Source organism: Eublepharis macularius, chromosome 5, assembly GCF_028583425.1.
Source record: "Eublepharis macularius isolate TG4126 chromosome 5, MPM_Emac_v1.0, whole genome shotgun sequence".
In the NCBI taxonomy this organism is placed as follows: domain Eukaryota; kingdom Metazoa; phylum Chordata; class Lepidosauria; order Squamata; family Eublepharidae; genus Eublepharis; species Eublepharis macularius.
In genome coordinates this window covers 131796066-131821301 of record NC_072794.1, presented here as the reverse complement: position 1 = coordinate 131821301, position 25236 = coordinate 131796066, and the positions used below count along the sequence as shown (strand labels likewise).

Below are 25236 nucleotides of genomic sequence, written 5' to 3'. Positions count from 1 at the left end.
ACCTACCTCACAGGGTTGTTGTGAAGATAAAACGGAGAAGGGAAAAATGTTGTAAGCCACCCATGTTGTGCCCCACCCCCGCCCGTGCTTAAAGCAATAGGGCAGCATTCTGGATTAGCAAAAGAATATACAGAAGCAGCTAAACCCTTCTTCTTCCATGTTGCAGGCCTAAATCCTTATTGTGCGTGCATATGTGCATGCTCTCTTCTTTTTTCAACTAATTAGACACTGGGAGAACCAATCACATATCCCCAAACAAGAGAAGTATGGCTGTTATTCACTATTGTAACATGCATATTAAAGGCTACTCTTGCTCACAAAGAGAATGAGCTCACAAAATGAAGACCACCAACTTAATACATAAGAATATCTTTAAAATTTATTTGACTAACTGTGTTACATTCAATATCTGATGTGTTTCTTCTGGACAAAGAGTTGGCATAAATACAAACAAACCTTTGTGCCTTCCCTAAACAAGAGATAAAGTACTAGAGACAGGGGAACATAGCTTCCATCTTTGTATTTACAGTCCGCCTTTACAACTTAGTGCTAGGAATATTTACAGAAAGTACAATAAGAACAAAAAGATCATGTCTTGGCAACATACAGAACTTTATACACAATTGTACATGATTTTAAGCACATGGTATCTAGCCATCTTCTTCCAGGCCATTCCCTGCAAAGACCCAGTTATCCTTCAAGTTATGATTTCTTGCCATTGCAAAACCATCACTGAGTTACAGTTGTATTTTTGTTCACTGTTCATGCTGAAATACAGTCCTATAATCCTCCTAGAGCTATATATTCTACATCGCATGACAATTGTATACCTTCCTGCTGAGAAGTGACTACAGATAAATGGGCCGCCCAATCCTCAAGGCACTCCTGTCAGTTCCACAGCCCATTGAAGTCAATGGGGCTTGTGTAGAGGACTGGAAGCAAGCTTTGTTTCCTATAGTTGCTTTACAGTGGTTCTGCATACAAAATAGCTATCACCCCTCCCCCCACCCCGGAACATGATTCCCCTCATCTCTCCTCCTATTTGATTTTTGCTTTACATTTAAAATTTCTTTGAAGGGCCCTGTTTAAGAAAGGTGCTTTTTATCTTAAATGGAAACTTTTCACCAAGGTATTAAATCTGACAGCTTCCATAACAAAGTGCTATGAAGATGACAACATATTACAGCCTCAATTTTTATTAGCATAATACTCTCTTAAGAGGGCTGTGAGCATAATGCCTTTATGACAGAAACAGACTAGGTAAATATTTGTAGCCCTAATATCGTATCTCTTCAAGAGACTGAAAATAAATACTACATGGAAATTAAAATAACCAAATGAAATGGCAATAGGAAACGAGCAGAACTAACAAAAAGAACCAGGGCCGTTCATCTTCTCTATTACTTTTTTTAAATCGTGGAATGTTATTCAACACAAATACTAGCAATTTAAAAGGTTATCCTAGTAGCTCCTTGAAGAATAATATTCTGACATCTCATTTGACCTAGTTAAGAGCCTGTTTTTCAAATGCAACAGTGTGTTTTTTTTTTTAGAGAGATATCAACTGGAACATTTTATTGCAGGCAGCCTACAACTTCACACATTTGACGGGAAGGTATCAGTGCATTTGGAAGCCTTCTCTTTTACACATGTACACACAGACAACCAGCATCTGTACAGAAGGACCACATCACACGCAACATCTGGGAGAACACAGTGAAAGTGAGCCCTTACACATTTCTATTCATTGTTCAGTGCTGTGTGGAGAAGCCGCTGCTGGATCTCCACCTTTCTCAACATTATTATTATTAGCAGAACCAAAGTCACGCATGCAAATTTATGCCTCAATGCCGAGTCCACTTGTGTGCTGGTAAGTACGTATTGGAAGTCAAGAGGACTTACAAACATGCAAGTGGATCCAGGATAGCATGCCTGTTCAGGAGCTTTTTGAAATAGGCTAAATTAAGGCTGCTTCAAGCAAATTATAAAGTCCTGTCAAATCCTGGGGATAAATACAGACATGCACAATAGAAAGGAACTCCTGAAGAAAAAAGCCTTTACAACACGGGTGATTCTTGTAGCTTTATGGCAGTTTGTAATGCCCAGAAACTTCACTTACACAAAAGCCCATCCTTAAATTTGAGAGCATATAATTAAAGGCAATTTATTTCAGGTGGGGGGCTTCACCAAACCTGGCCAAATTTCTCTTAGTTCAGAAATCACTGTAAGTTTTAAGACACATTTTTCTCATCTGAGCAACTCAGAAAGCTGGTTTGGTCAGTCATTAATCACATGAATTAATGCCATTATCCAGACTACATTAATTGTTCAATTATAGCTAATGCTGGCAATTAACTATTTTTATACGCAGACAATCAATTGCTCAACCATGTATCTAGCATAGTTTTAGCAGTACACTAATGGCATTTAATCCAAAGACTAAATATGACAGGTCATCATACAGATCTGAACACTATGTAAAAGTCCATTTAGTGCTCATACAGTATCTTATTCCTGGCAAATATTCAGTATCAAGTGGAAGGTGCTATTGACGTGTCAGTACACCCTCGGTCTTCAGCATCAGCATTATTTCATGATTCAATCGTGTGGATTAATTAGTAACACTACCAAATCTGCCAGATTTTGGAGTGATTTTATTCTGTGTCCTTATATTCAAAAATAGTGCTAGCTGCACCAATAAGTCAATGTGATGCTACTCAAGTGTAAGCCGCATGATCCGTTGCTCATTCTTTTGTACAGAAGCCAGAGGCCCTTTGGGATGTTTTTCAAGGGTCACTTTTCTCCTCAAAAAGCCAAATGGCAGCTTGTATGAACAAAGGTATCCCCTGTTCAAAGAATGCTGTACAAAGACCGACTTTCCTTACTCTATGAGACGTGATGACAATACTTCTGCAAGGAGCAGCTTTAAAAAAACCTGGAAATTCATGTAAAGCTACCAAATGACTTCCCACTTCATCTTTGCTTTGCAAGTTATTCTACAACTGGCCATGCTGATTGCTTTGGGTCAATTCAATTATATACCAAAGCATTATGAACAACTGAAAGCCAGTTTTAGTTTTTTCCCCTCATGGTCTTAATGATAAAGCAGGTAACTTACCGTTGTCCTTTCTACTAATAGTATATAGCTTGCCTTTCTTCTCTCTAATAAGGTCTTGCATATTAATATATAGAAAAGTGGGAGGTCTGAAGAAGCAAAACCATACTCTGCACCTGTTTTTAACATTTTTTTTAACAAATTCAATGTTTTCAAAGCTCCCTGCTTAACCCACTGGAAGGACTGAACATACACAGGAAAAGGCACAGACAAGCTGAAGTTAACTGTTAAATATGGTTATCAAGAGCAACAAAGTTAATGTTCTCATTCTGTGCTACAGGAATATTTGGGCATAGAAGAGGGATATATCAACTCCTTCATTTCAGTCAAGGTAAAGGGTCCAGCAATTTTTGTCTGCTAATATGGCAAGAGAATTCTATTCTGTTACTGGCCATTTGCCCATCCAGGAAAAGCAGGCGCTCATTAGCAGAGATGAACAAATAAAAGCAAAGATACTGTATGATCAATTATAAGCCAGTTGCCCACATATTCATTCTGAAAACAAGGGTATAGCAGCAAGTGATACCTAACAATGAGAGCTACCCACCCTGTGGAATTTCTCAGTAATGTTCCAATAAGCAGCAAAAGACTTACAAGTTTATATTGGCACCTAAATCCTAAACACATTTTCTATGAAACATCCCACTGAATTTGATGGTGCGTCTTTCTGAATAGGTATAATTAACATTTTAACTGTGGACATCTGCAGCAACTTCCTGCAATTAAGCAACAGCACCACAAAGGGTTTTGGCCGACATGCCCTACGCTGCAGTAAGCGGTTTAAAAAAGTCACAACAGAAAGAAGTTTCAAAAGCAACATGCCAAGCTAGGAACTTTGTTTCTGATGGCTTAAATATCTTATTACAAAGTTACTTGGAAGCAAAGTCCACTGAAGTCAACAGGACGTATTTCTGCAGATGCATGATAAACCGTGTTCAGGATTAGGTACCTCTCACTGTCAATTCTGAAAATACCACTCTGAGAAAGCCCTTTCCTCAAGTATTGATTTTCTGGATTGTCTTTTGGAAGACTGTAAAAGGTGTGGGCTAATTTTTAAACCTTTCACTGGGATCAAAAGAGTTCTATTAAAATAGAGGTGTTCTGCCTTAGATCTAAATCTCAACAAGAAAACCAGCTTTCTTCTTTTAAAGCCACAGACTACTTCTCTCTCTCTCTCTTAAAAAGCTAGAACTTTGGTGTGACAGAGGACACAGGGCTTCTCCCCCAAACAGCAGTTGTATGTCTGTCTCCTCTTCTAATAATGCCTAACATAAAACGTAGCAACCAAAGAAGTAAAATGGGACCAATGAAACTCTTCTGTACTAATAGACTGTTCCTTGTGGCAGCGCTAGTTTTCCATCCTGGAGTACAGAGATGGTCATGTTCCAACTGCATCCTTTTCTATACTGAGAGTTTTACTTCTCTCTCAATAGATGAGAAGTAACTAGCATCTAGAAGACACGCATGTAACTAAGTGCTGGTCATAACTCAACCACAGTAACCCACTACATAGGCAGCAGCACATCTACACTTCAAATCTGGTTATTGACCAAAGTTTCTATCCTTGACCCAAGGCAGCGATCATCTCCTTTGTTCCCTTCCCCTCCCGTGCAGGATGTTCACCTTAACTGGCCACAGCAGCAGGTAGGAGGTGGCAGTTATCTACACTGGTGAATATTCTTTGAGCAACAGATCCATGATGCACACACCCTGGATTTTGAGAAGAGTCAACTGGAGCTCTCTGACTTGAAGGTGAAAAAAAAAGTCTGGCACCAGGTCATGAAGTGGACAACAGAATTTCATCAACTGCACAGACGCTACCTTGCAATGGTGGTCTCTGAAAGAATTTGCCCTTGAACTGAACCTGCTCGAGAAGCTAAGTTTGAAACTTCAGATATTAGCTCTATCCTCAGACCTGGGCACTTGGTGCAAATGCAGGATACAATGAGAAATGCAGCTTACCCTCTCTCTGCTACACATTGACTAATATTGTCTAATATTACACAATGCTTGATGGTGGAAGATGTTACACAGCTTATCCCTCTGCAGCAGTTGGTGGTGTGGGGCTGTACTGATCGACCTGAAGGGCGAAAGCCGAGATTGAGCCCCCGTTTCTTCCTTGCAGCAAAAGCAGAGGTCATGCTCAAGTTGTGGTTTCTTTATACAGGAGTTCCATGAAGGGGAAGAAGTTTTTCCTGTTACAGTAGACACCAAGCTCTGATCTAATTGTTCAAGGAGGATATTGGTCTAAGGATTGCAGTTTTTTAGTCCAACCTCTTGGAAAAGGGAGGTATAAAACTCTGGCTCCAGCTGTTTGTTCCTGTATTTATTGACAATGTCAGCTATTTTCTGTTTTCTGCGGACATGAGGAGGATTGTATGAGTCACTTTCCAGCCTTTTTCTTCGACAAATGTTTATTACTGTCTGTCTCACTAAGAAGCCTTAAAAAAAGAAAGGAAAAGAAGTTAACAGCCAAGTTAACAACCCCAGGAAGGTTCTTTTTAAAGACAGCTTGGGGCGAAAGGAAAGTATTCTTAGCCTGCTCGAGTCAGCATAACTTGTCAGGGTTTGGAGACTTGTCACAACTGTCAACCTCAAAGCAACCACTTAAATGTTGAAGTCCTCATACTTTTGTAGGGTTTTATTTGAGAGCTCAGTAATGTGAATTATATCACTGCCACTCCACTTTGATGCAAGGGAGCTAGGCCTCCTCTCCCCGGCTCATATTTTCTTTCTCCCCTTGGAAAACTAGATGAGGTCAATTGTATTGTATCAGCACACTACCACCATCCCTTGCTCCAGCAATGCTTCCTCTTGACATTGCTACAATTTCTGAGATATCCCAAACTCCACCTCCTAGGCTGCCCTCTTCGCTGAAATATTGCCCCACGAAGAGTCTTTTGCACAAAGGAAAAGAATGCTACTTCTCTATATAAAGCAAGAGATTGAAAAAAAGCATCATTGAGGTGTATCCTATCAAATGTTAGTGGAGCAGATCTGTGCTTGTGTAAACAAACATTCCCATTTCAACCTATTGTGTTACCGAAATCACACCCAAAAGGTCTGTGTTCCCCAGGAACAGGCCTGCAGTTGGAGGGGGTAGGTGGGCAACCCCCCCCCCTTATATGATGGCAGAAGTGTGTTAAATCAGCTAAAACTTGGTTATGATCCATTCCATTCCACTGCACTATTATTATAAGGCAGACAAGTAAACTAAGAATCAAATAACAGGTTCAAAAGCCTACCTAGAGCTCGTCTGCTCACTATCATCCCATCCACCAGCGGGATGACCATGTTGAATTTCCCAGTAGTTCCTTGAACTTTTACCCTGAATAAGCCAGTGTTTAGAGGATGGATGAAGATCACTGGAACTTCTTTTTCAGGAGTAGTGGATCTTAAACAGATAAGAGTTAATTTAAAGATCAAAGACACTGCAGTAGTATTGTTAATCCCATTTTTTTAAAAAAAAATCATATATGAATAGAGGAATCCAGCTATATTTACTTCCCCTGGCACCAATGTTCTTCATTTACTTGGCAAATGTATATCTTGCGTTTCTATTTTACTTTAGGAAGAGTACAACAAAAAACCCCAAAATAAATATTAAACTTTTTAAAAACTATTAACAACAAGCACCAATTTAATACACTACTAAAGCAACAACAATAATAATAGAAAATTTAAGACTAATAAAAAAACTCAAGTCAATAAAAGTGATCAATAAAATCGGTGACAGAATCAGCAGTAAGACAGAATTAATAATACAGGTTCAGAAAATACGGAACTTTACAGAATAACTAAGACTTGACCAATGTTCATAAATGCAGGAGTAAGGGAGCATGACGAATTACAGAATTCCATAATCTGAGATCCCTGTCCCAAATACTCGCCACTCTCACTTCTACTGATGCCAATGTGCTTAGCAGGGCAGCAGAATCCCATCTCGAAGCATGAACAGGTTCATAGGGCAAATATGGTTTCAATACTTGGGTCATTTGGGGCTTTAATGATCAATACCCACATCCTGAAATGGGCCCAGAAACTGTCAGCTGCTGCAACTGGGCCACAATTGGGACCCCATGGTGAAATCCAGTTGGAATTCCTGCACTCACTATTGCAAACTGAATTTTCCAGCCATTTTACAAAGGCAGACCCTTCACAGAACTAATTATATTAGTCTAATCGATGGATATGGGTAATGTCTAGGTGATGCAGTGACAATGCCATTGATCAAGTGGAAGGTTTCCATGCTCGCATGTAATACACACACGTTGGTGGGAAGCTTGATGTGACTAGCAGGTTCATGTATCTTGTGGCTGTTACAGCGTAGTCTCCTAGGGCTCCTGCGTGATGGGAGCAAAGTGGGAACAATGAACACCCAACCACGCAACTATGGCACACAAATATTGGCCAGTAGCCACAACTCTCATAGTCTCTACAGTGTAAAAACATACTATGATCTATGAGAATCCAGTTCACACAGTAGTCTTGCCAATAGGCAACTTTGAAGACTGAATGAAACAGAAGAACATAATGTCTGAATCAGACCTCAAAAATATTTGCAAATGGAAGAAAAATTCAGTCATACCTCAGTGAAGTGCTGCTGTTTGCGGTTGTTTCTACTCCAGTACTGGTCTCTGAAACCAAGTCAGAAAGAGGAAAGTTCTCTGCAAGAGAAAGATGTTCACAATATAGTCAACTGTATTTCTTTCATCAGGAACCAAGAAAAGGGACAAAGATGACACAGTACCAGAAAACTAAGTCAACAAGTGTCTAGCATTCAAATTAAAAGAATTCCCCCTTCTCCTCTTATCCCATCACCTGGAAATACGATGTTAAGGTTTACACACCTATATCATCATAACGTTCAACCCAGACCACATACACCTTGGTTTCAGGCCCCATTGGGGGAACAGCCCGACCGTGAGGCAGTTTCTTTGATCTGGAAGTAGGACTGAGCTGTTACGAACAGAAAGCACACAGGCATTGGTCAATTAAAGCACTTTTACACTGAATTCATTCTTTCATCCCTATTTTGGAAGTCTTAAAGAAAAACATAACTTTTTTTCAACCTCAGACCCTGAGCACTGCATTGGTAATGGAAGATGTTCAGGCCTAGGAGCCTGGTCTAGAGTTCTGCTGCTTAGGTACATCAACAATAGATACATTTTCTGGCGAAAATTCTCAGGTACAAAATATGACATGCTGAGCACCTGATAAATGGCAGCTCTTTACAACAGAAGCAGAACCTGAGGGGGCTGTGTTTAAATGAGTCACAAAGTGCACTTATTATCTAGTGGTATAAGGCTAAAATTAACTTTGATTTCTGAACTGAATATTGTAACTCTCAGTCTGTCATGAAAACCATAGCACAAATATTTGTAACCATCAAAGCTTAAAGGAGCAAGCTATCCTGTGTATTAAAATACCACTTGCACTTCTGTTCATTGGTTAAAGAATATCTTACCCTTTGCGAAGAACTGAGATTGTCTGTATGATTGGGAAAGAGCTCGAGGGTCAGTGCTGGCTGCTTTATTACTCCTGGTAGGAGATCCATATTAGAGTCACTTTCCTGGTCAGAGACATTGCTTTCCAATGAATCAGCTAAAAGTCAAAAAGGAGAAGAGGGGAAAGTGTGTCATAGCCAAGAAGCATGTAAACAGCAATCTCCTTAAGCTGTTGTCCATCACACAATATCGTGCCACAGTATTTTCCCACAGTTAAGCCAATGCATTTGAGAACAGTGCTGCAGTTCTTGCCAGTCTTCTGTACATAACCAGTACATTTTTCTCGATCAATTACAAAGCACACCTGACATACCCAACCACACCTGGCTCTACCACACCTGATTTTCATTTTAATGTATAACGACTTGGTGGTTAGAAATTCTAAATTTAACAGTAATGTCTTATTAGGCAATATCTCCCAACTGGAATCACAAAAAGGAGTCAGATTCAAGATCTGATGGCTAATAAGATTCATTCCATTGAGAACTAAGAGGTGGACACCACCATGGTTTCATATCCTTTAGGTGTGATACTTTGTCATGCAGGAGTTAAGGCCTTTTGGCCAGTTGAGAAAGCAAACAGATTGTGAGGATCTACTGGAAGAAGTTGTAATGGATGTAAAGGTCCTTTGTCTGTCTCAATGTAACCCACCTTGAGCCTCAGTGAGAAAGGCAGACTATAAATTACATAAATAAAATAAATTACAGAATGCACTGGCAAGTCTGAGAAATGAAAAAGACTTTTACAAATATGCTTGGAACAGGAATATGGGTACTGAAATTACCAAGGGAACCTGGAAGGAAATATATGAGTCAATTAAAACAGTTTCAGGTGGATAGCCATGTTGGTTTGTAGTAGAAGAGTAAGATTCAAGTCCAGTTGCACATTAGAGACCAATGAGATTTCCAGGGTATGAAGTTTCCAAAGGGACCTCTGACTTTCAAAAGCTCATACCCTGGAAATCTAGTTGGTCTCTAAGGTGCGACTGGACCTGAATCTTGCTCAACTAAAACAGTTTATGTTCACCTCCTCAGATAGAGGCACAATAAAAGTTTTTTTTAAAAAAATCAAAGTTATTTAACTACTGCCAGGCAATGCTCTCTCTAAGTTGTGCAGTGCTGTGTGCCAAAAATATATTCTGTGAGCTGAAACAGCAATGCGCAAGTTTTGAGCGGACCTTTTAAAAAATTTTTTTCCCCAGTCTACAAACATACTAAATAAGCTCTGGGAAGGAAGACCAGGCTGTAAGATCTCATATACACAAGCCCTTTTCAGTGAATGCACATACATCCCTATGCATAGCAAGACTTGAGTCCAGTGGCACCTTAAAGACCAACAAGATTTTCCAGGTGTAAGCTTTTGAGAGTTGAGGTTCCCTTCATCAGATAAGAAAAAGAAGAAGGGAGCTCTGACTCTCAAAAGCTTATACCCTGAAAATCTTGCTGGTCTCTAAGGTCCCACTGAACTCAAATCCCACCATCCTCTAAGTTTCACCTACCTCACAAGGGTGTTGCAAGGTGGGGGGAAGGAGGGGTGAGTAGAGAACTGTATAAGTCAATCTCTGGAAAGGAAGATCAGGCTATAAAAGATACCAAAGATTATACCCTGGACATCTTGTGGGTCTCTAGGATGCCACTGGACTTAAATCCTGCTGTTCTACTCCAGAACTAGAGCACATTTACTTTACAAAATGAAACCGGGGAACACAACTGAATACACAACTGAATACATTTTGCAAAAAAAGAACACCATGCAGGCTATTTTTAAGTGGCATATTAGCAATTATGCAATACAACTTCTTCCCTGCTTGCTTGCTTGCTTGCATACCATTGTTGGGTAAAAGAAGAGATGAATTATAGAATAAAGGGTAGGATTGTAGTGCTATTTTTGGTTCTAGTAAAGTTGAGGCTGTGATCTCTGCTCTGCTATAAAACTATCTGGATAACCTTGGCTAACTACTCTCTCTTAATATGCTACTTCATATGATTATTGTGATGATAAATGGGATCACTACCCTAAACTCCCCCCGCCCCCCCAAAGGCTGATGTACATATAATAACTATGCTAAGAGAAACCCAACAGAGAGGCTTAGATGTTAGATTTTTATGCTTGGGAGACACAGGTTTGAATTCCCACTCATTCATTAAGCCCCCCTGAGGAGGGAGCGGGGGCAGTACCCACGGGAAACCAAGCAACGCCCCCCAATGGCCACCAATGGTCCTCTGTGGTGTGTGTGCTTGTGTGTGTGTATGTGAGAGTAATCAGCACTTTCTGGAAGTTGCTACAGACCCAGTGGCACTCGCTGTGGTTGGTGGAGGGTGAAAGCGCAGAGTGAGAGACGCAGCAGCCTTCTCCTCAGAGCCCAGCAGTGCGAGCCCAGCAAACGCGAGGCCAGAAGATGGCCAGCCAACTGGCAGAGCACTCTTCCATCCCATCTCTGGACAGTTTCCAAGAGAGACATGGGGCCAAGCAGGAGAAAGGGGGACAGTATCACAAAAGTGTTAACAAACCACTAGTTGGTATTATTGCAGAATCTACTGGTTGCTGCAAAGGTGGTATTCACAATTGGGAAAAGACATCAACTCCACCTGTCAAAATGATTAGTAAAGGGTATTGGATTTAGCAGAAATGGATATATATTAATGGATAAATTGCGAAATAGGAATGGTTGTGTTAAGGATATAAGCTTGACGAAAAATGGAAATTGCTTATCATTCACCGGAACTCTGCATTAATATACTATTGCACACATTTTTTGTGTGTGCCAAGCACTGAAATAGAATAAGAAATGAAAAAGTGCAATTTCTACAGCTCAGGGTAAACTGCAAGAAAATATACATGAACAAGGCCTATTCTGAGATCTGATTCTGTTTATGAAGTTTTGATGCTCCTTTCTTTAAGAGCTGTTTCATTTTATAGTAGAAGTACACATTAGAAATTTCAAATATACTACACAATGTATGAGGAAGGGTCACACAGTGTTTTGTCATGTATACACTGCAAACATGCATCAGAAAGCATAAGCACTTCCAGCTTCCCATAATGCATTTCCACTGTGTGTCTGTGGGGGGGGGGGAGGGAATTCAGCTGACTCACAATTACAAGGCCAAGGTGGACTCACAGTAAATATTTAATGCACAGTGACATTTATACAGCAACATATGAGGCATTTCTAATGTGAACACTAAAATAACTCTGAATCAGTTACACATTCAAAGACCCCTGCAGCAGTCACTTACTCAAAGACTCCAATGGTGAGGGGACAACAAAAGCTATTTCTGTAAGTGCATCTGCATAATATAGCACCTTTTTTTGCCCACTGAAGATACTTGCCCCAACATCTTCTGAAGAGATTATTTCATCTGTGAAGGAAAGCAAACAAATACAAAATAAAAGGGCAGGTCTTCTCATTCCTTATGAAGTTTATCCCTCAAGCTGTGTTACTGAAACTATCTGAACTCAGTCTCTATTCCCCCTTCAAAACTTAACCCTTCCTTCTCAACCTAATACACAGGTAAGCACGCAGAGATTCTCAGATGTAGTCACGTGCATACCAACTATTGCTTCATACAAGGATTTGTGAATGGGGATACTAATTCCAGCACCTGCATGAGAAGAACAGACCAAAATTTCTCCAGCATCCTCCTAAACCATGCATAGAAAAACATAAGCACAAAGCACCAGATTTGTGAGCCTTATTCTCCACATATCACATTGGCTTAAAAGGAAAGTAAGTGCACGGTCCGGTCCCCCCCCGCCCCCAATCCAGTGCCGCTCAGCAACAGGACTGCTGCCAGGGGTTTTACATTTATGTCAGATAGGAAGGGCAGACATTACCTTCTTCCAGACCCTCTCCTTTCTGGAACTTCACACTTAACCTCTTAGGTACTCCACATGCTCACAAAAGTGCCCTTCCACTAATTCTCCAGGGCAACCTCAAATGCAAATCTTTGACTACTATAATCACCTGGTGCCTAATCGGTCCAGCTTTAGGTACCAGGTAAAAATATTCCTTCCCCACTTCTGAGATTTTACCTGCTCATTTATACTGCCGCTTCACTGATGCTACATTAACTGATGCTAGATATTATTGTTTTTAGCTGTGTTTCCATCTGATTTTAATACTGCATTGTTAAATTGTTAATCACTTGCTTACCTATGAATTTTTAAAGCCTATTTTTAATTGCCATGTTTATGTTCATATTGATATCCACCTGGGGAACCTTGTGACCATAAGAATATAGGAATAAATAAAATCAGATTCCCAACTAAAAACATAATCTGAAGCAATAATCTGTGACAACAGCCATCTCATATTCATAACTAAAACTTGTAATTCTAGTAAAAATTCTTGAGAAATTCAAAAGAAAGGCTGTCAATATCATTAGCTGTTAAGAGGCAATGTCTACAACAAGCAGATAATTTTGTAGTGTTTGTCCAACACCACATTTTACACTTCTATTTCTCACTCAGTCCTTCAACACAGCCACTTCTGCCCTCCCTCCTTCCCTTTTGCTGTCTGAAATGATTCATCCATTGCTTCTGCCTATTACCAATGTCTGATAAAGATGAGGAAAACTACAGTAGTTTCAGCCTCTGATCTCAGAATACTTAAATCCAGAGACTTAAAATGAAGCCTAAAAAAAAGCAATTGGGTTTAAAAAAATGATAAAAAGAGCACCTGTAGTTTCAACTAGATGCCCTCAGTGGTTGTTTCTATACAACCATAACACTTTAGCCAGTATTCCAGGCCTCATTTCTGAAGGTAAAAGGCAGGGAGAGGGCCATTTCCAGGGTTCTTTTGGCCTTTGAGGGAGGACTCACTGGGGCAAGGCCCAGAAACACTGGGTGACTTGATACCACATAACTTGCATGGCTCACCTAGACCTGGCTGCTTCCTACTGTTCAATAGCACCCTCCACCCCATAAAAGCAAGTACAGAGACCCAGGTTCAAATCACCACTCTGCTGTTAAAGAGGAAAGGAAGAATAAGTGGCAGGAGGTGAGATGAAGGAGGGATTGAAAGAGGGTAAATGGAGATGGGGATAGAAGTTAGCTGAGTGGAATTAGAGCTGCAAAGGATCTATTTTCTCCCCTTGGCCTCCTCTCAAGATTTATTTTTGGTTCTCACTTGTTTTCTTTATGGTTAATAATTTCTAGAAAGAGTTTCAGGTATTTTTAAAGAATTATTTTCAAATTACTTCATGTAATAACTACAGCCACTCTGTAAATACTCTTTCTGTATGTTCACCATTATTAGGGATGTACAGTTCGGTTTGGAATTTGGATTAAAATACAAATTTTGGCTGATTCAGTAAAATACGAGTATTCTGAGTAAAAAAAACAGGCATCCCAAATTCTTACTAAATGTTCAGGAAAAATTTTGTAAACTTTGGCCATTGTTTTCTATGGGAAAATCACTCTGGGAGCTATTCAGTGGGCTGGGGGAGTCATTTTTCAACCAAACCTCACCAGATTTAGAGAACCAGTGTCATTCACGGCAGCCATGTACAGGGTTCAGCCAGTGAGGAAACATCACAGAACAGAGCCAAGCAGTACCCAGCCACACCCACAATTCACTTGGTTCTGTTCTTCAGCTAAGTTGCAACAATGTCCTTCGCTTCAGTTTGGGTGGAATGGATGTGATTGTCTGGTTTGATGGTGGTCCCCTTGTTTCACTTTGGTTCTGAGGGGATTCCATTCCCATGCTTCAGTTTGGTTCTGTTGGGCTTTCTCTGGGATGAGTTCACCTTGAATATGAGAGTGTGCCTTGGCCACAGCAGCCTTGCCACAGTGAGTTTCTGTAATGAGAATCGGCTTTGACTTTTTTCTCATAAGAAACAATGCAGTGGCTGGGGGCACCTTGTTCACGGGCCCATAGGATTGGCCCTGGGATCCAATCTTCATGAAACTTGAGGGATCTTTAGAGGATAGTCAGAAGTAAGTTCCCTCCATATCTGGTGAAGACTGGTTGAAAAATGACTCCCCAAGCCCACTAGACGGCCCCTAGAGTGATTTTCCCATAAAAAATAATGGCTGAAATTTTAGGAAATAACCAAACTGCATTAGAGAATCAATTCAGAATTCACAGAATTCTGAATTTTTCTCAAATTTGATAAAAAAATTCAGATTTACTGAATTTTTTTGGTGCACACCACTAACCATGATAACTTCATGACTTAGCAGGGATTTGCATCATCAACATCCAAACTCCAAGTGCTAGCCAATGTAGAAGGTGCAGCTCACCTTCTACTGTTTGTTTGATATGCAAACGAATGTAAACTATTGTGGAAATTGAGAAAATGTTCCTACTTATTCCTTAAGCTGAAGTTCCTAGTTAAGGGTAATTTGATTTTTTTGTAGAAATCCTAAAGATACAGGTATTAAAGCAAACAGAGCTCTCCCGAAATGCCTCTCACCTTGTTCAATTCCTTCATCATCACAGAAACTGTTAATGGACCAGCTAGTTGAAACATGCCCCGTCCATCCAGGGTGTTTTCCTACATCAACTGACCAACCAAGAGAGAGCAAGAATTCTAAGAAGTGTGGCTGAACACTCCTGGAAGACTCTGCATTCTTCAAGATCTATGAGAAAAAATAACCAGCATTACAGTGAGAACAGAAGGCTATGTAGGGAATGCCTTATTGAAGCCAAAAAAGGCACACTAAGTTCTGACAAGTGCTTCTTGAAGTATCAAACCTCCTAATCAGCACAGGAAGTTAGAAAGAACTGACAGTATGGTACAAAATCTTCCCTTCAACCAGGAATATAACCCAGGGGTGTATGTATGACACAATTCCATTCAAGGATAAAGAAGAACAAAAATAGGAACAGAATTCAAATTCAACTTCTAAAAAGAAAGTTTTTAAGCATCACTGCTATATGTGGACAAACTGATAAAGACGAAGTTCCTGTACAGGGAGTGAGGCTTAAGTGCCATTTAGAATCCCTTATCCTTTGCCAAGATGATCAGAAACAGAATGTTAAGCAAAATGTGCACAACTGTGCAAAATAAGATTTATACAGGTTGTAGAATCCAGCTTTTCTTGATACAGATGTTACCTTGGAACAGATTTCTGATTTTTTTAAAAAAATTCTATTATAGAGTACCCACTGCAGCAGGCACTCTTTTTTAATTACAGAAAAAATCCCCAAAGACTTAACAGTAATAGCTTGCTGCAATTTTTCACAAGAAAAATAAATTTCAGGGAAAAATAATGAAGTTATTAAGTCAAAGGGGGTATATTTTCTGCAATGATCCTTGGGGGGGTAAGGAGAGGACACATGTTAAGTCTCCCATGACAACACAGCAAGGCTTGTAGAGATTTTCTTTTTCAGAGATTTGCACAAATTTTACATATCTAGCCATTGCATTACGATGTGCATTTTCACAACCTGATACTATTTTTTAATAGCAAAACTAAACATAAAGCAAAATCAGCACAAGACTTACTTCTTGGCTTGTTTTTTGGCCTGCCTTCATATAGAAGATGAAAACGGTATCAAAAGGGCGACACGGCAGTAGATCCAGGTAGCCAATGTCATCAAAAAAACCAGGTAAGGAAGAATCAAGTGCAATCAAGTGAGGAGGTAGTCTACTGTTCACCGGTTCCTGAGCAAACAAAGAAGCAACTTAGAGTTTATACCTTGACCCAGTATCCTTTTTGTAGTTATCTATGAATAGTGATGAGTGATTTAAATCTGATATGTAACAGATTTACTAAGTAAGATCTAAGTGTTAATACTGACATTGGGGTAAGAGTTTTCATCAGTATGCAGCAAAGCAAGAAAGGTAAGATTTAGTCGTATTTCTGTTTGTGCATTCTGGAAATAGCATGCTAGCAAGAACATTACTCATAATATTGTGTAATGGAGGGAAGAGAAAGGTCAGAGAGTCATGTTTACTGTTTTCATCCTAGAAAAGAACACAACAGCGACAACCAAAAGGAAGGAGAAGTATTACCACTGCTCAGTCTAGTGATGCAACAATAATGCATGTAAGTATCTTTCGGAACTAGGAGGCCTAATGCAAAAAACTATAAAAATGTCTTTTCCATAGAGAACACAGGACTAGGAAACAAGAATCTCATTTTAAAGTGCAAAATGTCCCAGTTTTCAAAACCTGATGGAAATGTATCAATTTACCTCAAAAAGGCCAACAGTATCACAGTAGTTAAACTCATTCTGAAAACAGTTCTCAAATCTATTACTTTATCATTTATTGTACAGCTCTGCCTAATGTAAACTGTCAGCTGCTGAAGCTAAAATTAATATTAGATAGCAAAAGTATCAACTGGCAGTATTTGAAACAAACGGTACACTATCAAGCAAAGTAAAGTCAGGTCACCTTCAATGCTTCCAGTGACAGAAATCCAAAATGAGAAAGGAAGAGGCGTGCAGTTTGGAACTCCTGAGCGGGAGCTGGTGGCTTGCATTCTGTGACAGGATCAGGGAAACTCTTCTTCTGCCATTCTTCTTCCATCTGTTGATCTATAGACTTCTCGTAGAGGACCTGCTGATCCATCCCATTCCTCAGCTTCTCATGCCTCTCTTCGAGCTGAAATGTATATAAACACTCACTTTCAGACACAGAAAATTGCTGAGAATAGCTGCCTAGAAGGAGCAGTAATGCTTCCTCCGCTAATCCAAACAGCACCAAAGTAGAGGCATTTGAAAAATTGCTGCAGTTTCACCCCCAGGTTCTGTCCAACAAAGTTCTGCCTGAGACAATTCTTCAACTTTAAGAGATGAAAGTACTTGCTGCTCAGTATTTGCATTTTGACACTCCAAAGCAAATCAATACAAGGTATCAAAAGCAACATGACTTTTCACCTTTAAAGAAAATGGAAGGGATAAGAACAGGGTATTCTGTTCCTATTCTGGGGCAAAAAAAATCTTGCTGCAGCAATGCTTTGCTCAGCTTACAGAGCGCGTAAAGAAGACTGTCCTAAGCATTTCATGATTTTCACTGGATAGTGCTGCTAAAATGCACACTACTCACCATGCCATAATTTTTGATCATCTAAATAGAACCAAAGCTGGAAAACTAGTGAGAAGACCATTGCAAGCTCTCAAGTAGAAAATGCTTAAGCAAACTTTACTGACACAAGGAATGTAACAAACCATAAAAATATTATAAACTTCTTACTTCCTCAGTAACAATTTCATGTAAGTCTGGAATGCTCAAGTCAGCTTTTACAAAAGGTATCTTGTCCACTTCCTCAGGAAACGGCCGATGTTTCACACTATATTTGAGTCCAACATCATTCCTGGGTGCAGGACGAGGTTCTGGGGCAAACATCTGTTTAAGGAAAAAACAATCTTATAATTTTATGTAAAACTAGCACTAGAGCCCATTGTGAAATTATACAACGGGCTCTAGCAGAGGGCACCAGGCTGAGCTGTGTTGTAGCAGCTGGGTAGCCCCTTGCATCCCGGCCCGGCAGCCTGCACTGCATCGCGTTCTGGCAGCCCGCGTTGCATCCTGGCCCAGCAGTCTGCACTACAACAGACCGGGTATCCCTGCACTGCAGCAGGCTACTGGGCCGGGCTGCCCCGCACCGAGCCTCCTCGCAGGCAGGCCTCTAAGGAGCCACAGAGGTGGTGGGGAGGCGCAGTTTGGCTGCCCGTGCTACACCACCCTGCCAGCTTCACAGCCCCTGAGAGGCCTGCCACCTGATGACTCAATTCTTATTCTGGGGCAGGCGCACTCGCAGAACCCCTCAGTGCACCTGTGCCAGGATAAGAAGTGAGTCATTGGGAACATGGTTAGCCTTTTATAGCTTAGGATACTGCAGATATAGCAGCAAATATATTTACTACACCACAATAAACATCATTGTAGCAACTGAAGATTTTTAAAAAAACGATTCAAGCCTGCAGGGGTGAAATGCCCCTTTCCCTGCTGCTGTGAAGCAGCACGGAAGGGGGCATTTAACCCCCTCATCAGCTGCTTGTCGGGGATCTTCCGAACAAGCAGATGATCCAAGCATGCAGGGGTGAAATGCCCCTTTCCCTGCTGCTGCAAAGCAACACAGAAAGGAGCATTTAACCCCAGATCAGCTGCTTGTTGGGATCTCCACAAAAAGCAGTTGATCCAAGCTGGCCAGGGTGAAATGCCCCTTTCCGTGCCACTTTGCAGCAGCTCGGAAAGGGATATTTAAACCCCACAAACCACAAACCAGTTCACAAACTGGGGCAAGTTTGTGAAAGTTCATGGTTCATGAAATGGGACAAACCACGAACCGCACGGTTTGTTTTTTCCCTGGTTCGTGCCCACCTCTAATCCCTATGCAGATCATTTGGGCCTCTACAATGAATATGTTGCAGTCCCCTACAGGACACCTCAATCTGTGGAGGTGAAATATTTATTTACTTAATTTATACACCCCCTCCCAGGTTTAAGGAGGATTACAAAATTAGAAAGTGATGTCGTAAAAACAGTATCACTGCTGCACTGCTTGAATGGAAATAAAATCACACCACGCTAAAACTAATAATTCATTATAGAGTACTGTAACAGCTCCAGATGCCTGGAGACAATTTTTAATGTAGCAAACCGTTTCACAATGAGCTTTGATAAAGACCTTTTGATTTGCTTTGGCTCCTCTTGGCAAAAGACAAAGCTGCTGGGCCCATGCATGTCTCCCAGACATCCCACGGATCAGAATTGTGACTGAAGGGAAAAAGTCATCTGGGGGAAAAAAGGAATAGAAGTCTTTAATGTATTAATAGAGATAAAATAAACATGACATCATGCCAATATAAGCATTAAGAAATACCACACAAAGTATAGTGTTTGAACTGTGAACCAGAAAGTCCCAATTCAGATTTTCTTTCTATCAGGTAACCACCTATTCCGCAGTCTCAGCCATCTTCCCACCCACACTTATTGTAAAGATTACTGAGATATTCTACGTGAAGTGTTTTGGAATTTTCAAAAAACACTAAAGATATGCCAAGCATTCTTACCTAGCACCATACTTCAAGGAAGATCATACTGTACAGAATTTGAAAACAGAAGTTCTGCTTCAAGGAAACCCAGACCACAGCCATTTGAACAACTTGTCTTCACCTGTACAGTGTTCATCCAAAAAACTGCAAGCAAAGCTCTGGTTGGAAAGAATTTTATTGCTTCCCACCACCCAGAATACCCTCCAAAACATTGCCTTGGGGTTCAGGGGATGCCTAAGAAAAAACATTAGGCACAGTGCAAGAATCTGGATCGGGAGAGGTAAAAACCCTATCACAAGCACAAACTCAGAGTTTGATACAACCTAAAATTTGTTCTGATTAAAAAACAAATTTATTCAACTAAACATCTATCTTAAGGTCAGGGAGTCAAGAAAAACAGGTTTTAACATAGTATTTATTAAGAACAGCATTGAGATTTTTTTTACCATCCAGAGGAAAACCAATTTTTTCCATCTTGGGAAGTATCAACTAGCCTCAAATGAAAGCTTTAGTATTTTCTGTTTCGAAAAATTCTCTCATTAGTACACTAGCTGCGTACAGCTACATTTTAACCTATATTCACTTTTGTTTAAGTTACATACTATGGACAGCTGATTCACATGCTGATCTAGAGAGTTTGAAGTCTACAGACTAGGGGTGTGAGCTTCGGGTATCAGATTTGGGTAAAATCCCTGAATCAGGCCCGATTCAGAAAGCTTCGGTATTTCCGAATTGGAGTGAGCATGCTGGCCCCAATTCGGAAATCCCAAATCAAAGCTTCCCGAAGCATTTGTAATGCTTCGGGAACCTTCCGAACCCTGGGGGTTAAGTTTAAAGGGCCCTTTTGCAAGTGGCAGGGCCCTTTAAACTTTCTCATTCCCTACCCTTACCCCCACCCCCACCTACTGGGCACCATGCTGGAGGCGGCGGCCCTCCCACCTCCCTGCTGGCCTCTGACGGTGGTGGCGGCCCTCTCTGCTGGCCAGCTGAGTGCGCCGGCCGTGGCTGTACAGTGGCGGCAGCAGCAGGGAAGGCCTTCTGCCCATGTGGCCATGGTGGCAGGCTGTGGCAGCAGGGAAGGCCTTGTCCGCTGGCCAGCACAACGGCAGCTCCAGCCTTCCGCCTGGCCAGGTAAGTGAGGTGGGGGGTGGGGGTTTAAGGGTGGAGTGAGCCTTCCCCCCTCCCCTGACACTTCTATATGCTCCGAGTCTTTATGGGGCATACCAAAGCAAATTAGAAACCCGAATCTGAATCAGCATGCTGCTTTGTATTCCAGGTTTTTCCAATGCTTTTTCCTGAATATTTTTCGGGTGCACATCCCTACTACAGACTCAAGATCACTCACCAAAAAGGAATTTAAGCTTTGCTATTCTGTGGTTCAGTGTATGATTTTTTCTCAAACATATTTTACACTACTATCTAATTATAGCAGGGCATATAAAAATGAAAAATTTGGCAGGTGAAGATTCGTACACCTCAGTAAACACTTGAGCGTTCTAGATTCTCCTGCAAGAGCTGCCTGTATTCTTTGCCAATATTCAGTTTTTCAGATATTGTGTAACAAGTATGTATTTAGATATTTATAGCCTGTTTTTTCCCTCAATGGGAATACGACACACTTATAACATCATTCTCTCCCTCCTCCATTTTATCCTAAACACCACCCCCACAACATAGGTTAGGCTGAGAGGGAGCAACGGCCCAAAATCACCAAGCAAGCTTCCACAGCAGAATCAGATTCTAACTTGTGTCCCACATATCCTACTCTATCAATTTAATCATTACACCATATTGGTATGAAACAGGAACACATTATTAATAATCTTGCTTTCATTCTCCAGAAGGCTGTCCTATACATATGTGAGGAAACAAAATGGATTTACTTACTTTGCTCATTCCCGAGAGGCTGCTCCAACATTGCAAGGATGACACTGTTGTCCAGGACAAAATATCGAAAGCTATATTTATTTATGGAAGGCAGACGGGAATATTTAATTAAGGTAATCTCATTCACCAAGCTGCAAGGGGAGGCAGGGCCACTGGGAGATGGAAAAGCTCCAAGTATTTGCATGATGCTGCAAGTTAAGAGATGGGTTTAGTCACACACATGCATCCCTGAAAAAAAAACTCTTGAAAAGAGATGGGCATGAAACTGGGGGAAACCGAGAGTTTCATGTTTCATCACATTCCACGAATCATGAGACATGAACTTCCCCAAAATTGTCCCATTCTGTGATACGATTCGTTAGTTTTGTGATTTGTCAGAACGTGGGGCACTTCAACGGCCCCCTTCATACCCAAAGATGCCAAACTCGCAGGGAGACTTCAGCAGGCTCTCTTCCACCTACCCAGTTTGGCCAAGATTGTAAAATGTTGATTGGAACCCACAAAGCTGGGCCGCAGAGCCAGGCAGCGGCCCTGAGATCGGGCTTGGGGGGAGGGCCCCAAAACCACCACACAGACACCTGCGCAGGTGGGAGAGGTGCACAAAATAAAACCAAAGGAAACAACAAGAGTGTGAGCCCTCAAAAGAGCAGAGAAAGAATTAAGAACAAAGACAAGCAAAGAAAAAATAAGTGAGGCCTCAGTCAAGCTAGGCCCTAGAGCTAGGCAAAGGCCTGAGACTAGGGTGGGTTGGAGGAAAAAAGGCACCCTCACCCAAAGACCTGCCCAACAAGGACAAGTGCGGAAAATAAGAGAGGCTTTTCAGTCTCTTTTGAAGCAGCAGCAAATCCAGCCCAAAGCTCCCAACTCCAATCTCTCTCACTTCAAATCCCAGCAACCGATCCTCCCTCCCTCTCTGTCTACTGGAACTAAAAACACGCGGCACAGAGAGGTGCCTTATATAACAAATGCTCACATAGAGCAGTACAGGAGGTCTGTGGTTGGCAGACAGACCTGCCTAACAGGGTTTGGAGGGATGAGATTGGTGTTCCCATGGCTATAGAAGACCCATCTCCTCAGTTGCCTAGGGGATTAACCCCCCTGCTCCTCGCTGTATAGGGCAGAATGGAAGCTCTCCAGCTGGCAAGGAGAGCTGCCTATCAAGATTACGTAGGCTAAGATTGGGGTTTCCAATAGCAACAAAAGGTCTGCAGACATTCCGGGCCTATGCTGCCTAGGGAATCAATGGATTGGCACCAGCCTGTCTGGCATCATGAATCGTTCATGAATCAGGCCAAAAAGTCATGAATTTTGTGAAAACTGTGCCCCCACAAAACACGTTTTGCGAACCACGAATCGGCCCGATTCGTTGTGAAATTTGATCGTATTTCGATTCGCTCCCATGTCTACTCTTGAAGTACTGTACATAGGAACAATTCAATCCTGAACAATCCACGCGACATAAAAATTTTCTGAATAAAGTAAGTCTATCGCATCTTTTCAAATGAACCATCACCTTATGGAAAAATGTGTTTTATATTCCTAATTAATAAAATCAATACAACTGAGCCTCACAAGGGAGTTTGTGCACTTCACAAAATTCTGCTCCAAAGGAAGAAGCAAATCTTCAGACAATGCTTCTGAAACATGAACCTATTCTTACTCCTTTAACCAATATACACACACACAAATAGCTCAGTATAGCAATGTTCTGGAGTCCTATGCAACTTTAGGCCACTTGAAAACCTTGGATAACCAGAATCAGGCCACCCATGATGAAGATGACAGCCATCACTGTTCTAAGTGACACATGTACTTCTCTTTGAACTGTATTGTTAGCAACCTTCCTTACCATGTGAGAGTAGCTTCAGCTGCATCCTTCACTCTCATGGAAGCGGGATTCGGCTCTTTATCTCCTTTGTATTTGACCTCTTGTTCGCTATTTCTGGATTTACTTCCTGAGATGCCTAATTCCACAATCTCTAACACTTCTTTTAAGCAGTCCTATAGGGGAGAGCATCACACCTTTCAGATTGTTTGGCAAAGTCAATGCACTCATACACAAATCTGTCAGCATCTGCCAAAAGAAACTGTAGAGAACTAAAACGCTTTTGGAAAAACCTGGCTGCGCATGACAAGTTTCCATGCATTTATCATTACACTCCCATGATACAAATCCCCTGTATTAATTACATTTTTATCCTACACACCTTCTGAAGAGCTGAATTCTCTTCAGAATTCAGCCTGAGAATTCAGCAAAGAGACTGTGAAACAGAAAGTTCAAGAGTAAAGAGAGAGAAATCAAACATGACCAGGTCCTTTGGGTCTCCAATATGATCTGTGACACCCCTACCACATTTCACTCAAATTATTGAATGTGCTTCACAGCCAGGAAACGAATGCCCTTCCTAGGACTCACCACTAGTTGCTGCGTAACACCATCATATGTTTTGCTCCTAAAAGTCCTCAAGATTCAGACTCAAAAACGCATGTGTGTGTTAGGGAATTTTGGGGTATTCTACTCTTTTTTAATATCACTCACCTTTGCTATGCTTTGGATTAACTAAAGCGTCTCTAATTAACATACACTCATACACACTGGGCCTATCATTTCATTTTACTCTGTTCTTCCTGTAGCTGGTCAGTACAAGATGAAGGCCAAATTAAACATGGCAAGCATAACAAGCCTTGAGTGAATAGAGGCTCAAAAGTTTTTCTTTCCAACCCCCTTCATTCAGGCTTAGGTATATCCTTTCTCAGTCATGTTTAGATATAACTGGAGTCTTAATAGTTAGCTTATGGTATTTGACACAAAGCAGATATGAACTTAATCTGTCAATCCATCATGTTTGAACATCACGTAACTTTCACTTGACTGTTTATATATTTATGTAGTAATTTCTTGTTCTTGTAAACAAAATTGTTTAACTGTATCCCCTCCTTTTGAAAAAAAAAATATAAAAGTGGATGTTATCAAACTATGGTATGCAGACAGCAAAGTGCATCAGGTTTATTAGAACATAAAGTACTTTTGAGATCATCAATTTTAAAAGGCTTGATTAATTATTTAGACAAGAAATAGAGGAACCTCAAATTGGTATACTGAGGAATTTAAGAATTTCCCCGAGAGCATGCATCTCCCTTTTGACTATCAGTTGTTCTGTAAATGTTTATGTTTACAAACGCTGTACCGAACAATTCCTACTTTCATCAAATGTCTAACAGAATCACTGCCTTGATGTCAAATGCAGAAGAAACTGATTTCTTTTTCAATGAAAAGTTATGGGCATGACTCCTGAGGTTACTACAGGATTGCAAATTGGACCTCAAACCAATTTGAGTTGGACAACACTGCCATTTATGTTCTTAATACGGTTTGGCAAATATAACAGAGGCACATTCCCTCCTAATGAGAGTGCTTGCAATTGAACACCTTATTAGTACTGAAAGTTCTTAGTTTAGCTAAACATCACATACCTTTTCATCAAGCATGTCTGGATGTTCAGTGAGCCAGACACAGAGGCACTGGAATGCCGCTACTATCATGGAGTGAAGATCTCTGGAATGCAGAGGGGCAGGACGACTGCACTGATACACAATGTAACAGCACACGGAGCTAATTGCTCTCTTCCTGTCAGAAGAATCAACAGCAACCTTCACCTGAAGTGAGCAGCACAGATTAATGTTCAGCTGGAAACATCTTTAGAAAGTTACCCAAAAAGTCTGTTTTATTGTTCTCTCCTACAAGTCTATGGAACTGCCATAAAGGAACTGAA

The 25236-nt window shown here is 40.9% G+C and overlaps 1 protein-coding gene across 1 annotated transcript in view; it reads right to left on the bottom strand.

Annotated features, from left to right (window-relative positions):
* Positions 1-357: 357 nt before the first annotated feature.
* Positions 358-25236, bottom strand: part of RALGAPB (Ral GTPase activating protein non-catalytic subunit beta) — a 100537-nt gene continuing 75658 nt past the window's right edge. The window contains exons 18-31 of the mRNA XM_054979886.1: positions 24938-25120; positions 23313-23464; positions 21464-21651; positions 19210-19316; positions 17772-17924; positions 16971-17180; positions 16077-16235; positions 15042-15207; positions 11862-11984; positions 8583-8719; positions 7966-8074; positions 7704-7782; positions 6361-6509; positions 358-5556 (exon numbers count right to left, since the gene is read on the bottom strand). Of these exons, the coding sequence (XP_054835861.1) occupies positions 5363-5556; positions 6361-6509; positions 7704-7782; positions 7966-8074; positions 8583-8719; positions 11862-11984; positions 15042-15207; positions 16077-16235; positions 16971-17180; positions 17772-17924; positions 19210-19316; positions 21464-21651; positions 23313-23464; positions 24938-25120 (2109 nt within the window). The 3' untranslated portion in view covers positions 358-5362. The remainder of the gene's footprint in view (positions 5557-6360; positions 6510-7703; positions 7783-7965; positions 8075-8582; positions 8720-11861; positions 11985-15041; positions 15208-16076; positions 16236-16970; positions 17181-17771; positions 17925-19209; positions 19317-21463; positions 21652-23312; positions 23465-24937; positions 25121-25236) is intronic.